This window comes from Sus scrofa, chromosome 2 (assembly GCF_054392235.1).
Source record: "Sus scrofa isolate SSC_HxYL_T2T_F1_AM1 chromosome 2, Sscrofa_HxYL_maternal_Yorkshire_Landrace_v2.0, whole genome shotgun sequence".
NCBI classification, from domain to species: Eukaryota; Metazoa; Chordata; class Mammalia; order Artiodactyla; family Suidae; genus Sus; species Sus scrofa.
In genome coordinates this window covers 95,026,550-95,043,881 of record NC_139384.1, presented here as the reverse complement: position 1 = coordinate 95,043,881, position 17,332 = coordinate 95,026,550, and the positions used below count along the sequence as shown (strand labels likewise).

Here is a 17,332-nt window from a genome sequence, read left to right as displayed (position 1 = left end):
CCTAAGGATTAAAATCAATTTAAAAACAATGTTACTGTAGACAGAATGGAATTTCGTTTTAATTTGATGAAATAATGCTTAAACTTATTTAAAAGAAAATATGCATGGGAAAAAATCTTTTTTTGTTGTTGTTGTCTTTGTACCATTTCTTGGGCCGCTCCCACGGCATACGGAGTTTCCCAGGCCAGGGGTTGAATTGGAGCTGTAGCCACCGGCCTATGCCAGAGCCACAGCAACGATGGATCCAAGCCGTGTCTGTGACCTACATGGCATAACCGTGTCTGTGACCTCACAGCAATGCCGGATCCTTAACCCACCGAGCAAGGCCAGGGATCGAACCTGCAACCTCATGGTTCCTAGTCAGATTCGTTAACCACTGAGCCACAACGGGAACTCCAGGAAAAAATCTTTTTTTTTTTTTTTTAAAAAAAGAGCAGTGAGGAGGAAATATTAAACTATATATTATCATTCAACAAATAAAACTGCATTGCATTGATACGGAAAAAGATTCAATTGATTAAAAGCAAGTCCAGAAACAAATCCAAGTACAATAAGAATTCAGTATATGGGAGTACCTCATTTCAGTTCAGAGGAGAAAGGACTCACGATTCAATAAATGGTGTTGGGACAAGTACATCACCATTTAGGAAAAATAACACTATTTAAGATAAATATAATACTAACTATTTAAGAAAAAAAATACTTTATACCTTACATCAAAACAAATTCCAAATGGACTAATAATTTGAATATTAAAAATATAAAAATACTAAAAAAATATAGGCTTGGCTGTGAGGAATAACTTCTATGCATAACACTAAAGTCAAGAAAAAAATTTAACACTACTAGATTTGATTACATACACATTAAAAAATGTATAAGGGGAGTTCCCGTCGTGACTCAGCGGTTAACTTACCGAACTAGCATCCGTGAGGACGTGGGTTTGATCCCTAGCCTTGCTCAGTGAGTTAAACGTCCGGCATTCCCAAAAGCTGTGGTGTAGGTCACAGACAAGGCTCGGATCCCGACTGCTGTGGCTGTGGCATAGGCCGGTGGCTACAGCTCCAATTCAACCCCAAGCCTGGGAACCTCCATATATCCTGGGTGTGGCCCTAAAAAAAGACCAAAAAAAAATGTATAGGGAAAAAAGCACTCTACAAAATTAACAGACAAACAACATATTAAAGAAAAATCTTTATAACGAATGGCAGAGAAAAAATATTGAATATAAGATCTAAAAATGAGGGGAAAGTTCTAGATTCTTCTAGATATGTGGGCAGAGCATTGTTTTGGACTGCTAATTGAACCCTAAAATTCACACTCTCTTCCTTCCACAGTAATCCGATTTTTGGTTGGGCACACGGCCACCCAATTAGAGAATATATTTTATAGCTTCTCCTGCACTTAGGTGGGGCTGTGAAACTTAAACGTGAGCTAAAGTAGTGCGTGCAGCTTCTTTTTCACTTGTTTAATAGCAAATTACTTGTCTTCAATGTTTTCCTTATTCTTTCCTTGCCAGAGGCTGGAATATGGATTGAAGGTAATCCAGTTCTGTCAGTCCAGGTAAGGATCACACTAGGGAATACGGGAACAACACAGTGTAGCACCTGGGTCTCTGATCTACTGTGGTGATCAGAACTGTGAGACCAGCTGGCACTACTTACCTGTGATGTCGGTAAGAAAGAAACTCTTTTCTTACTTGAACCATGATATTCGTGGGTCTCTCATGCCAGCTACTTAGTCTACATCCTAACAAACACAATAAAAGATGGTATTCTCACAAGAAGGAAATAATAATGGCTAATTTACAGGTGAAAAGACGTTCTTTCTCTGTCATAATCTTCAAAGGAGGGAAAAGTCAAACCACCACGAAATAACATTTTGGATACCATATCAGCAAAAATTAAAAGACTGATAAAATTGATAAAATCTAGTTTTAAACAAGTATGTGAGGAAACTAACACTCTTAAGTTGAAGATGAAAAATGGTACAACCTTTGGTGAAAATAGCAGGACGAGAACGCAAAGATAAATAAGAGCGATCATCACAAGGTTGTATATAAAACAAAAAACGGGAATCAAAGTGGGATAAGGTAAATAAATCATGTACCCCCATACAGTGGACTGCTATGAAGCATTAAAAGTGATGATCTGGAGTTCCCGTCGTGGCGCAGTGGTTAACGAATCCGACTAGGAACCATGAGGTTGCGGGTTCGATCCCTGCCCTTGCTCAGTGGGTTAACGATCCGGCGTTGCCGTGAGCTGTGGTGTAGGTTGCAGACGCGGCTCGGATCCCGCGTTGCTGTGGCTCTGGCGTAGGCCAGTGGCTACAGCTCCGATTCGACCCCTAGCCTGGGAACCTCCATATGCCGCGGGAGCGGCCCAAGAAATAGCAAAAAAAAAAAAAAAAAAAAAAAAAAAAAAAAGTGATGATCTGACGGACAAATCATCTTTAGTCATGATAGCAGACCACTTAATGCAGAAGACAAAAAACTAGCTTCTACACTGGGGAAGCATGTATCAAAACAAACAAACAAAAGACACATTGTAGTTTGGCAAAGAAAACAAAATTTATTATCTCTGAACTCTATCACAAGAAGAATTTTGTAACACAGTAGATTAATATTATAATTGAATTATTATGTTATAGTTTAAAGTGCTCTGTAAATCTGAATCAGATTTTGATAAGGGGTAAAATGTCTTAAAGTAAATTCTACCTATAGTCCACTAATCTATGACAAAGGAGGCAAGAATAGACAATGGAGAAAAGACAGCCCCTTCAATAAGTGGTGCTGGGAAAACTGTACAGCTACATGTAAAAGAATGAACACTCTGTAACACCATATATAAAAATAAACTCAAAATGGATTAAAGACCTAAACATAAGACCAGGTACTATAAAACTCTTAGAGGAAAACATAGGCTGAACACTCTCTGACATAAACCATAGCAATATCTTCTCAAATCCACCTGCTAAAGTAATGACAATAAAAACAAAAATAAACAAATGGGACCTAATTAAACTTAAAATTTTTGCACAGCAAAGGAAAACCTAAACAAAACGAAAAGACAACCCACAGAATGGGAGAAAGTATTTGCAAATGAAGTGACTGAAAAGGAATTAATCTCCAAAATACATAAACACCTCCTACAGATCAATACCAAAAAAACAAACAACCCAATCAAAAAATGGGCAGAAGATCTAAACAGACAATTCTCCAGAGAAGACATACAGATGGCCAAAATACACATGAAAAGATGTTCAACATCACTCATTATTAGAGAAATGCAAATCAAAACCACTATGAGGTACCACCTTACACCAGCCAGAATGGCCATCATCAAAAAGTCTACAAACAATAAATGCTGGAGAGGATATGGAGAAATTCTTACACTGTTGGTGGGAATATAAATTGGTACAACCACTACGGAAAACAGCATGGAGATTCCTCAGAAAACTAAAAATAGAATTACCATCTGATCCAGCAATTCCACTCCTCGGCATCTATCCAGAGAAAACCATGACTCGAAGATACCTGTACTACAATGATCATTGCAGCACTCTATACATTAGCCAAGACATAGAAACAACCTAAATGTCCATCGACAGAGGAATGGATAAAGAAGATGTGGTACATATACACAACTGAATATTACTCAGCCATAAAAAAGAATGAAATAATGGCATTTGCAGCAACATGGATGGACGTAGAAAGTATCATGCTAAGTGAAGTTAGTCAGACAGTGAGACACAAATGTTATATGCTATCACTTATACGTGGAATCTAAAAAAAAGATACAATGAATTTCTTTGCAAAATAGCAACTGACTCAGACTTTGAAAAGCTTATGGTTACCAAAGGAAACAGATTGGCAGGGCTGGGGGTTTGGGATGGAAATGTAAAACTGGGTTGTGATGATGGTTGTACATATAATAAAATTCATTTAGTTAAAAAAAAAAGTAAATTTAAGTTTTACTAGCAGAACCTTGACTACTTTGAGTTCTCGGTCTATAACATAATGCCTTGCAGGTTGGCTCTTCTCAAACTTTTCTACTGAAGTAACTTTTTAAAAAAAAGGCTATTTATTTGTTTATTTAACTGTACCTATAGCATACGGAAGTTCTGGGGCCAGAACTTCCTGCACCACAGCAGTGACTTGGCCACAGCAGTGACTTGGCCACTGCAGCAACAAGGCCAGGTCCTTAACCCACTGCACCACAAGAAACTCCTGAAATAACTTTTAACACCACAGAAAACTGAGTATTTACTCCCCAAATAGAGTACTGGAGAAGCCAAAAGCCTTCAAATTTTAAGTCTTGTTTTATCTTAAAAATTCATGAACATTTGGCATTCTACTATTTACACAAATTTTTAAAACTATGACACAATTATGTTTTAAATTACTTTCAAAATTAATTAACATATTCTCCCAAATCTTTTTTGCAAAACTAGTCTTGCAGAAAACATGTCACAGGAGGAAGTAACTATGCTCATTCATAGATTTAATACACACACACACACACACACAAAAGAAAACATGTCACGTTTATCTTAGGGCCTCTTCAATCTATGGCAATGTATGTATATAATAAAAAGAGCAAAAGCTTTGGGTTAAATCTCAGCTCTGCCAACTACCTGTCATATGAAGCTGGGCAAGCTACTGAATCTAATTAAGGCTACATTTACTCTCCTGTGTAATGGAGGTGACAAGTCTAGGAGAAGGGTCTTTATGTAAAAGAGTAGAGCAATATTTAACAAAGTGGTGCATTTGTTAAATTTTTATGTTTTACAATGTAATGAACATTTACATTTTACCTTGTTTTCAGTTATAACCTGACCATGATGCATTTTAACTAGCAATTATTTTTCTACCAGCTTCCACTTTAGCAATTGTATTAATACCTGTAATTGTGCTTTCCTTAGCTGCTGGCTGGTAATCTGAGCTTTTTGTTGCATCATATTTTCAATTCGTTGGTTGACTTGCTTTTCTCTCTTGAGCTCATTTCCATAAAATCTAGACCCCTATGTAGGAAAACAAAACAAAGCACAAGAAAAATATGTGAAGGAAATGAATATGTGAATATGCATCATTGTAAACCTGGTGGCTAAGAGTATAGAGCCTAGAATCAGAACGACTGAATTTGAAAATTGGCCCCACTACTTACATAGCTGGGTGACCCTAACATTAATCTTATTATGTCTCTGGTCTCCTTATCTGTAAAATGAATTTATAGTTACCTAAATCATAGGATTGCTGTGAGGCAGTACATAGCACAGTACAAACTCTCCAAGATGAGTACAGATCTGTACACAGAAAATAACAACTTGTCCTAGGCAGGATCCTTGGGGCACATCCAAGGCCTTAGTCAGCCAGGTCATCAGTTATCTCCTTCACTTTCACTTAAAAAGCACTGTAAAAAATTAACTAATAGAAACCTCGATTAAATAGAGTCTGAGATCATAAGGGGGAGCTCTCAACTTCTTTGATGATAGCAGAAAGCAATAAATAGAAGACCTCTTTACTTTCCTGGCAAAGACTCACCCAATGAAAAATCATGGACTCTGTTTACCATACCCATGCCAACTTCCTTTTCCCCTCTAGGAAAGGGTTCTCCTTTTCATTTTTGCTGGAGACTTGCATGTGGCTCATGGCTTGTCATAGTTATAGACCTTGAACTGCAATTCTCTGCTAATCCCTAACAAACCCGTTTTTTGGTGGAGAAATAACTGGCGGTCTATTTGTACTTTCTTATCTGGCGGTCAACAGTACTTTCTTAAAAGTTTTAACATTAGTCATTAAAGAAAATGTAGAATATAACTTTTACAAAATTACCCAACATCCTATCACCGTATATACCACCTGTCCGTTCATTAGGCTGATGGGTGTTTAGATTATTTTTACTTTTTGGCTATTATGAAAAATGCTGCAATGAACATCTATGTACGTTTTTGTGTTGACCCATGTTTTCATTTTCCTTGGATATGTACCCAAGAGTGGAATCTCTATGACACATGGTAACTCCATGCGAAATGTTTTAAGGAAACGCCAGACTGTTTTTCAAAGTGGCAGAACCATTTTACAGTCTCACGCAATGTATGAGGGTACCAATTTCTCCACATCCTTGTCAATATTTGTTATTGTGTGTCTTGTTTATTATAGCCATTCCAGGCTATAATACTGTGAATGACATCTCATTGTGGTTTTATTTGCATTTCCCTAATGACTAATGATGTTAAACATCTTTTGGTGTTTATGAGCCATTCTTACATATTTTTAAATGAAAAATCTACTTATATCTTTTGCATTTTTTTGATTGGGTTTCTTCTTCTTAATGAGTTGTAGGAATAATTCATATCACTTCCTTATTATTATTCCTTATTATTAGTATCCCTTATTATTACTTCCATATTAATTCCAATTACCAAGTTTTGTAATTTTCAAGGTGTAGGTGTTGCTTTCCTTTTGAATTTCCTATGTTTTAGATCATGGCATCTATGAACAGATAGTTTTAGTTATTCATTTCCAATCTTGATGGGTTTTATTTCTTTTAATTAATTACCTGACTGCAATGGCTAAAACATTCAGGACTATGTTGAATAGCACTGGTGAGATTGGACAGACTTGCCTTGTTTCTGATTTTAGGGCAAAAGTGTTCAGTTTTCTACCATAAGGTATGATGACAACTATAAGATTTTACAGACGCCCTTTAGAAAAACTCTATTAAGGGTTTTTAGCATGAATTGGTATAGGATTTCATCAAACATGCTTTTTCTGCATCTGTTCATATGACCATGTGGATTTTTTTTTTTGTCCTTTATTCTATTAATATGGTGCAGTACATGAGTTGATTTTTGGATGCTAAACTAACCTTGGATTTGGCCATGGCACATAATTTTTTAAACATATAATTAGATTCACTTTGCTAATATTTTGCTGAGGACTTTTGCGTTTATAATGCTCTTTAATCTGCTTCCCTGGCTTTAGTATCAAGGGGATACAGGCCTCACAGTAAGAGTTGAGACGTGTTCCATCCCTCTATACTTTGTGGAAGAGCTTGTAGAGTATCAGTATTTCTTCTTTAAATGTCAGATAAAGTTCACCAGTGAAGCCATCATGACTTGATCTTTTTGGGAGGAAGCGGAAAAGGGAGATTTTTAATTACTAATTTAATTTATTTTCTTATTATAGCTGTCTTTAGATTTTCTATATTTTCTTAAGTCAGCTTTGGAAAACTATGAATTTCTAGACATTTGTCCAGTTTATTGGGTTTTATTTTTTGGCCACTCCTGCAGCATGTGGAAGCTCCCAGGAAGAACCTGCTCCACAGCAGTAACCAAGGCCACTAAAGTGACAACACCAGATCCTTAACTCACTGTGCCATAAGGGAACTCCTGTTGGATTTTGTTTTGAAATACTCTTCCTCCACCTCCAAAATTCAGTAGGGTAAGGTAAGTAAGATATTTGTAAAATATGTTGGTAACTGTTGATGCTGAGTGATGATTACCTGGGACTCACTTCACTATTCTAATTTTGGAAATGTTGAAAATTTTCTGATAAGTTTTTAAAAAGTAAATTGCATTGCTATGGAGCTGCAACATTAGAAAATTTCAATTTTAAAATATATTTATAGAAGTTCCCACTGTAGCACAACGGGATTGGCAGCAGCATCTCTGGAGTGCAGGGATACAGGTTCAAACCCCAGCTGGGCACAGTGAGTTAAAGATCCAGCATTGCCACAGCTGCTGTGTAGGTTGCAACTGCACCTCAGATCTGATCCATGGCCTGGGAGCTCCATATGCTGTGGGATAGCCAATAAATAAAAAAATAAAAAAATAATTTATGGGAGTTCCCTTTTGGTGTAGCAGGTTAAGGATCAATTGTTGTCACTGCAACAGCTCGATTCACTGCTGTGACTCGGGTTTGATCCCTGGCCCAGGAATTTCCACATGCCACAGTGTAGCCAAAAAATAAATAAAATATTAAAAGTAAAAAAATTTTTTTTCTGCTTTTTAGGGTGGCATCAACAGCATATGGGAGTTCCCAGGCTAGGGGTCAAATCAGAGCTACTGCTGCAGGCTTATGCCACAGCCATAGCAATGCAGGATCTGAGCCATGTCCACGACCTATACCACAGATTATGGCAATGCCAGATCCCCAACCCAGTGAGCAAGGCCAGGGATCAAACCTGCATCCTCATGGATAACAGGTGGATTTGTTTCCACTGCACTACAACAGGAACTCCCTCAAAAAAATTTTTAAAAGATACTTATGGTAAACTCTCCCTTCCTCTCCACTAGAGGAATATATGTTATATAAAATATGTATTTTAATATATTTATATATAATTCTATGATGATATATAAATCATATGACATAAAGCAATCATATGATAAACATACGTTTTTCCTATGATTTATATATATATCAATATCATACAAAATTTATATGGAAGAGCAAAGACTCAAGATTACTTAAGATACTTTTGAAAAAGAACAAAGAGCAAAAAAGAGAACTTGTTCCAGCAGATATCAAGACTTATTATAAAGCACTGTAATTAAGATCATGTTGTGTAGCACAGGAACAGACAAATAATCCAGTAAAACAGGAGAAAGCCCTGCAGATCAGTAGGAAAAGGATGTACCATTTCGGAAACGGTACTGGGACACAGAAAAGAGAGGGAAGATCTGACAGGAACATCTGGCATACCTTATTTATTCTATTTCTTAACCTGTAAACTAGGCTCATAGGTTTTATTCTTTCCTTCTTTTAAAATGATGACAATTTCAAAGACATCTCAAACAAAAATATGAAATTGCTACAATAAACACATATATAAAACTATTGCTAAGATTTAACAACTGTCAGCATTTTGCTTATTTCCTTCAAAGTTTTTTTTTTTTTTTTTTTTTTTTTTTTTGGTCTTTTGTCTTTTTTAGGGCTGTACCCGTGACACATGGAGGTTCCCAGGCTAGGGGTCTAATCGGAGCTGTAGCTGCCGGCCTACAGCACAGCCACAGCAACACCATATCCCAGCTGCATCTGTGACCTGCACCACCACTCACGGCAACACCGGATCCTTAAGCCACTGAGCAAGGCCAGGGATTGAACCCACAACCTCATGGATACTAGTCAGATTCGTTTCCGCTGCACCATGACAGGAACTCCTCCTTCAAAGATTTTTTAAGTGAATTGTTTTCAGGTAAATTACGCATATAGTGACATTTAGCAATTCCATAGAGTATTTTAGCATGCCATTTTCCCACATAAGCATAATAACATTTTATAGCTAATAAATTAACAATAATTCCTTAGTAACATCTCCTATCTTCTCCATATCCAAATTCCTCCAAATGTTCCAAGTGTATTTGTTCCAACCAGGATCCAATCAGGGTCCATGTTATATTTGCTATTTCATCTTTTAATTCTCTTTTACTTTTATAATTTTATCTACATTTTATATGCTTAAAAAACTATTTTTCTCTCAACTTTTTATTTTAGAATTTCCAAATATTCAGAAATTGAAAAAGAGTACAATGAACACCTATCTGTCCTTGCCTAGATTCACCAATTGTCGATATTTTGCTGCATTTGGTTTCCCTCCTAACTCTCATGTGTTCACATGCACAAACACACATTTATCTCTCTTTCCCTTTCTCTCCCTCTCCCTCCACCTTTTTTTTTTTTTTTTTTTTTTTTTTTGGCTAAACCATTTGAAAGTAAGTTGATGTAGTTATCAGCATGCATTTCCTAAGAATAAGGATATTCCCTTAAATTTTATATCTTTCTGCATGGATATTCCATAATATACAAGTGAAACCAAGAAAGTGGTAGGAAAAAAACCCCACTAAAGACATCGTCTATGATCTTGCAGAAAGCCATCTGTAGTTGGCTAATTCAAGTATATTAAAAAAAGCCAATGAAAAACTGTCAAAAGGTAAACAATAATCCAATTGAAAACTGTGCAAAAGGTAAGAAGAGATAGTTCATAAAAAAGGAAATACAAGTAGCTTTTCAACACATGAAAAAGATGTACATTCTCACTTTTCCTAAGAGAAATGTAAATTAATGTTATACTATATTACCATAGACTGGCAAGTCCAAAAGTGTAGTAACACACTGTGTTGATACTGTTGTAGCATGGTAAACACACTCTCATATATTGGCAATGGAAATGTAAACTGACAGAACCACTACGGAGGGCAACTGGGGCAATTCATTAAAATTGAACACACATATTTCCTTTCATGCTATCTGTTTTTGGTGGAACAATTCCACTTCTGGGAATCTCCCCTCTAGTTCTACTTGCACATATGGAAGGTTATGAAATACAGAGTCATTCACTGTAGTATTGTTTGTAAAAATGAAAAACTAGAATTAAATGTTCGTCAATAAAGATTCTGACTGGTTCAATAAAGTATAATGTATTCACATATTCACGCATTAAAAACTAATGAAGGTCTTCAGTTTCTCATTCAGAAAGACTTCTAAGATATATTAACTGAAGCAAACAAAAAACAAAATTGCAATATTCTCCTACTGAAGTTAAAAAAAGGATGAAAAAGAACATGTATGCTAATTTTCCTTTACATGCATATTATGTGTATGTGAAGTAGAAAACTGGATGACAAGAGCAACAGAATAGAAGGGAATATGGGTGTTCTATACTCATTATAGCCTAATAATTTTATATATTAAAACATTAATATATAAAATATTTAAAACTTAGTGATTTTCTTTTTTAAACAGAAAGTTTAAAAGTTACTAAATTAAAGATAGTGAAAGAAAAAAGATAGTGAAAGAAAAAAGAAACACACCTTTGTGGCCTCCATTATAATTTTGTTAATTTTCTCTTTATCCAATCCTTCCATTCCAGCTTTATTATCATTAAGTCCCATCCTAAACAGAAGATCATCTTTGTAGTTGTCATTCCTTTCCTTTGTGCTGTCATTCTTCTCTTTTGTGCCATCCATGGTGTAAACTTAAATTAAAAAAAAAAAAGTTAAAGTTAAAATGGCCTTTTTTATTATCTGAAAAGCCATATAAAACAGACACTTTTTCAGAGCATTTATGGAGGGTGGGGGTTGGGGGGAGGTAGACACCTAAAAGTTAAAATAATACAGAAATTAATTTTTTGCTACTGAGAAATAATTATTACTCATATTTTAAAAGTTTTATCCCAAGATTATTATACTCTTGTAGGGAAGAAAGGAAATAACATTTCCTGCCAATTGTGTGCCAGCCCCTATGCTTGGTCCTTTATATTTGAGCTTCGCCCAGAAGCCCTGAAGGGTACATATTATTATGGCCAATATAAAGAGAAAAAAATCTGAGTCTTAGAACATGTCTACAAATTTGATAATGATAACACCTGTGTCCAAAGTTCATGCTTTTTTCATAGTTAATACACTGCAAAAGAAATAAATACAGAAATTCCCATCGTGAGGACGCAGGTTCGATCTCTGGCCTCACTCAGTGGGTTAGGATCTGGCATTCCACAAGGTGTGGTATAGGTTGCAGACTAGGATTTCATGTTGCTGTGGCTGTGGTGTAGGACAGCAGCTGGAGCTCCGATTCGACCCCTAGCCTGGGAACCTCCATATACTATGAGTGCAGCCCCAAAAAGACAAAAAGAAAAAAGAAACAAATACAAAATAATGTTTCTTTTGCCAAGTTTTAAGTTCAATAGCAATTTATTACCTACTGTTTCCAGAGCTTAATTCATAAGTCAGTGAAAAAAAATAGGAAAAAATCTATTCAATTCCAAGAAATTATTATATTTTACAATGTTATGTTACTTTTAAGGTTAATTTCAAATAATAATTCCTTAGTATACTTTAGAGTTCCTTATACTTTTGTTGTTGTTGTTGCTTTTTAGGGCTGTACTCGTAGCATATGGAAGTTCCCAGGCTAGGGGTCGAATCAGAGGTGCAGCTGCCAGCCTACACCACAGACACAGCAACATGGGATGCAAGCTGCATCTGTGACCTTCACCGCAGCTCCATGGCAACGCCAGATCCTTAACCCAATGAGCGAGGCCAGGGATCGAACCCACAATCTCGTGGATGCTAGTTGGGTTCATTACCGCTGTGCCACAATGGGAACTCCAGAGTTCCTTGTACTTTATCTTCACATACATGAGCTTTTAAAAACAATCTTAATAACCATGAAAAACAGATTTGCTAATTCTCATGTTAGGGAGAAAGAAACTGAAATTTCAGCAAGGTTAAATTAATTGCCCATTACAACTCTGACAATAAGCAAAAAAAACTCAAATTTGAATCCAAGTCTTCTTATTCCTAGTCTAAAGCAGCTTCCTAATATCATAGGTGCCTCCAATTTGGGGTTCACTTATACTATGAATAAAAGGCTAGGTGAATAGGTGCCATGAATCCACAACAAATTATGACAGTGCTTTCTCATTTACATGATTTATACACGGTACATTTGCTCTTCTCTGCCTGTGGACCTTTCCTCTCCTCCCCTCCCTTCCCCTTCCCCTTCCTGTCCTTCCTAGTTAACATCTATCACCAAACATAGTTACTTTTTTCCCTTGGGATGAGAACTTTTAGGATCTGTTCTCTTAGCAACTCTCAAGTATACAATAGAGTATTATTAACGACAGTCAGCATGCTGTACAGTACATCTCCATGACATGCGTTTCACAATTAAAAGTTTGTAGGGTTTTTGTTTTTTGTTTTTGTTTTTTGCTTTTTGGGTTTTTTTTTTTTTTTAGGGCTGCCTCCACATCATATGGAAGTTCCCCGGCTAGGGGTCACATTTGAGCTGCAGCTGCTAGCTTACACCACAGCCACAGCAACGTCAGATCCAAGCCACATCTGCCACCTACACCTGAGGCTTGCAGCAACACGGGATTCTCAACCCACTAAGCAATCTCATGGATACTAGTCAAGTTCTTACCGCTGAGCCACAACAGGAACTCTGAAAGTTTTTACTTGTTGATTACCTTTACCTGTTTCCCCCAAGCTCCCCACTCTCCACCCTTCCACCCTCCAATCCTGCCTCTGGCAACCACCAACTAGTCTCTGTTTTTTATTTATTTTTGTTTTTAGATTCCATATATAAGTAAGATCATGCAGTACTCGTCTTTCTGACTTACTTCACTTGGTGTAATGCCCTCAAGAGGACCTATTCTTGAGAGCTGCTTTCATTACTGGCACCATCAAAGAATAAAATAAATTATGGAAGGAAGTTTGAACACTGTGATTATTAGAAAGTTCTATTAGAAAAAAAAAAAGTGTATTATCAGAGTAGTTCTCAAACTGTGTTGCACGTGAGACCCATCTGAGAGACATTTAAACTCCTGATATCCAGATTGTATCCCATACCAAATAAATCAGAAATTCTGGGAGGAGGAGTCAGATATCAGTATTTTTAAGCAGTGCCTAGGTAATTCCAATGTCCCGAAATACAGGAACCTCTAGTGATGTTGTTTCTTGGTACCTAAGAGAATACTGGTTGGTTTTCTGTTCTTGTTTGAATTTTTTTCCTCTTCAGCTATCACACTCAACCTGTATTTTCCCTTATACTTTAGTAATCCAATTAATTATGTGTCATGTTCTAGTAATACAGGTGAATGTAATTCATTCATAATTTCCCCAAAGCAACACAAATGAAGAGAGAAGAGGCTAAATGCAAACATCACACATTTGAGGTGACTTTCCTTTAAATAATGAAATGTATGAAAGGAAAATAAATATTTACTGAATGCCTACTACCTCACATACAGCCCCCAAACTCCAAAAATTGGTTTTGGTCCTTAATTGGTCAAAAGAACTGGGCTATCAGCAATACTGGTGCCAGGTAAAGTTGTGAGATAGGTAAAGTTAGTTTTCAGTTACCTTCCTGCCTTGTTGATGTCCCATCACCAGGCAACAAATATCCAATTTCATGGGCACAGATTTACTATCACCTACATGCAAATGACTTCCAAGTTTACAGCTCCAGTCCAAATGCCTGACTGATATCTCAAATTTAACATGTCCAAAATTGATCTCATATGCCTTCGTCACCCCAAAGAGCCCTCCCGGCAGCCTTCTTCATCTCAGTTGAGGGCAACTGTAACAACCCCTTTCTACTGCTCATAGAAAAAACCCTATAGTCATCCTTTTTTTTTTTTTTTTTTTTGGCCTTTTTGTCTTTTTAGGGCCATACCCCTAGCATATGGAAATTCCCAGGCTAAGGGTTGAATCACAACTATAACTGATGGCCTATGCCAGATTCAAGCTGCATCTGCGACCTATACCACAGCTCACAGCAATGCCAGATCCTTAACCCACTGAGCAAGGCCAGGTATGGAACCTGTGTTTTCATGGATACTAGTTGGGTTCATTACCAACGAATAAGCCACAATGGGAACGACCCTTATAGTCATTCTTGACTCTCTTCTTTCTCATATATTCCACATCCAAATTGTCCGGAAATCCTGTGGGCTCTGCTTTCAAAATGTACCCTGAATGTAATCTCCTCACAATATTCACACTTTCACGCTAGTCTAAATCACCATTTATTTCTTGCATGAAGTACTGCAATAGCCTCTTAAACAGTTTCTGTTCCTGCCCTTGCTCCCCAACAGTCAACTCTCAATAGCCCAACTGATTCTTCTAAGTCATAAGTTATATCACAACAGCTGAAAACTGTACAAAGGCACTTCATCTCACTACAGAAGAAAATCTAAAACCTGTACAGAATCTGTATCCTTATTACCTGTTTGTTACCTGTCTACCCTCATACCTAATACTCTCCCCCTTGCTCGCTGCTTTCCAGTTTTCCTGTTCCTCAAATCTGTGTGGCATATTCTGACCTTGAGGCCTTTTGCACTGGTTGTTCCTTTCTCTCGGAGGGTTCTTTGGCCAGATATCCTCTTGACTCAACTCCCTTATCTCATCAAGTCTTGGCTTAAATGTCACCTTAAATGAGGGCCTACCCTAACCTCCCTATTTAAAATTGTATCCTTGTTACCCCTCCTACCTCCTATTTCCAATATCCCATTATTTTTCATAGCCTTTATCATTCCCAAACATAAGTTTACTTACTGATTATGTTTGATGTCTACCTACCCTGCGAAAATGTGGAGAATGTTTTCCCCCCCAAATGCTTGGCACAGAATAGGTGGTCAATAAAGACTTGTTAAATGACTTTACTTGGTTTATATCATTTTTTTTCATTCTTGTATTCACATAACTAGATCACATAATCACATTGAGATTGGGAGAAAAACTGCTGTTCTGAAGTTAATAATTCATTTCTTTTATTCCTTTATTTTTTTTTTCCATCCTGCAGCATACGGAGTTTCCAGCCCAGTGATCAGATCTGAGCCACAGTTGTGTGACCTACACCACAGCTGTAGCAACAATGCTGGATCCCTTAACCCACTGTGCTGGGCCAGGGATTGAACCTGAGACCTGGTGCTGCAGAGATGCTGCCAATCCTCTTGCACCACAGTGGGAACTTCTGAAGTCATTAATTTAAAAATACTTTTAGTTTTCCTTTATTTCAACATTGCATATGTAAGGACAAGTTTATGAGTTTAACAACCTTTGATTTGAGAAACCTTATTCTCCTATGACATTTAGTGATTAAATTGGTTTATTAAAGATTTTGGGACTTGTATTATAAGGATATTTTGAATTTATATTTTAGAAAACTTGCTAGGCTCCATTACTATTAAAAAATTCTAGCTCATATTTCTACTTTGAGAAATTATTACTTTGTTTAATTTCTTTGATTAAATACTTTTCATTATATCTAAATCTAGGAAAATCATTAGAAATTGCATTATTATTATTATTAAAGTTAAGCCAAATTTCCAGAGCTGGGAAAATCCCTAGTCTTATTTTTCTTACTTCTAAGATAGACTATAAAAGGAAGCAGGGGATACTATAAGCATCCTCAAGAAAAAGCTGACATTCACAGATCATATAGATGAATTTTGTTTGTTTTGCTTCCAAAGAAGCATTTATCCTCTGATTACCATGCACTATCACATATACAGTCCCAAGGCCTACGAGAAGGTGTAACTGTGACTTAAACAAAAGGTTTTATGAAAAAGAAAATGGTCGAACATTTTTATAGCATGGTGTTACAGAATACAGTCTGTTTGACTTCAACTTAGATGCTCAAACAGTAATGCACAGCTCAAAGGAAAGAACTCAGGGTTCTTGTGGTTTAACATACTTGTTTAAAAGCACTTTTTCCCTCAAAATATTCACATTCTTTCAGTATGATTCTACCACTGACTAGTCAGGTTACCCCTTAAAAAAAATTAAGGCCAACTTTTGCTTTTGGTGACAGTAAGAATGGAAAATTAGAATTTTTCAGAAGGAATTCTAAGGCGAAGGATTGTGTGGTAGGATTCCTCCTCCCTATAAAAAGCACATAAAACTTTGTAAAAAGTATCGCAAGTGCTTAGCATATTGACTAAATCAATTTGGAATTAACCTACCAAGAAACAGGCAAAATAACTAAGGGTAATAAGACAGAGAAAGAGGGAGAGGATTGAGCAGGAGGGGAAAGAAGAGGAGGAAAAGGAGAAGGAGGGAAAACTAAACTATAGTAAGTTCCTAGGCAGAGCTTGCTGCTTTTTCTAACATGCTATAAGGAACCAAACTAAGTAATCCCCCATAAAACCTTTATATGTCTTAAGAACAAACATTGTTTTTAAATTACTCAAATGTTCAAATATTTAATATGTTTGTTTCAACAGATAACACACCCAGTACAAAACTTCAGACTGCCATTAAATGTTCTTTTTACCACCTAAATTTAAATGCAATGAATTAAATTGAGAATGTTATTCTAATTTTAATGTAGTCATTTTCAAATTAATATCTCACTTAAAAATTTCCTTTTTCATTCTCGTTATAAAAATATTTAAATTTTCTAGAAAATTAAAAAGTCAGGGAGTTTCCTGGAGGCTCAGCAGGTTAAGGATCTGGTGTTTTTACTGCTGTGGCGTGGGTTCAGTCCCTGGCCCAGGAACTTCCTCATGCTGCAGGCATGGGCAAAAAACCCCAAACCCTAAGACTTTAACAGATTATGTTAATTTGTTAACATGTTCCTCTCTAATTATTTTACACACACATATGTGAACAAACATACTCAAAACTACATGCCTATAATTGTTATATAATGGGAACAAAAGCACAAAGGCAATTCTGTATTTTAAGCTTTACCTTTTAATACCTTTGTAAAATAATATGTATAAAAAAGGAAATTATTTGAAATAAGATTATTACCAAGGCTTTAAAAGTATATGTATCATTGAAATAAAAGAAATAATGTAACCCCATAGATCTTAAACCAAGGTGATGT

The 17,332-nt window shown here is 36.3% G+C and overlaps 1 protein-coding gene across 3 annotated transcripts in view; it reads right to left on the bottom strand.

Annotated features, from left to right (window-relative positions):
* Positions 1–17,332, bottom strand: part of POLK (DNA polymerase kappa) — a 79,034-nt gene that overhangs the window by 38,903 nt on the left and 22,799 nt on the right. For all 3 annotated transcript variants that reach the window (XM_085013839.1, XM_085013840.1, XM_021084453.2), the window contains exons 2-3: positions 10,816–10,979; positions 4,903–5,022 (exon numbers count right to left, since the gene is read on the bottom strand). In XM_085013839.1, coding sequence (XP_084869965.1) covers positions 4,903–5,022; positions 10,816–10,971 — 276 coding nt within the window. In that variant the 5' untranslated portion in view covers positions 10,972–10,979. The remainder of the gene's footprint in view (positions 1–4,902; positions 5,023–10,815; positions 10,980–17,332) is intronic.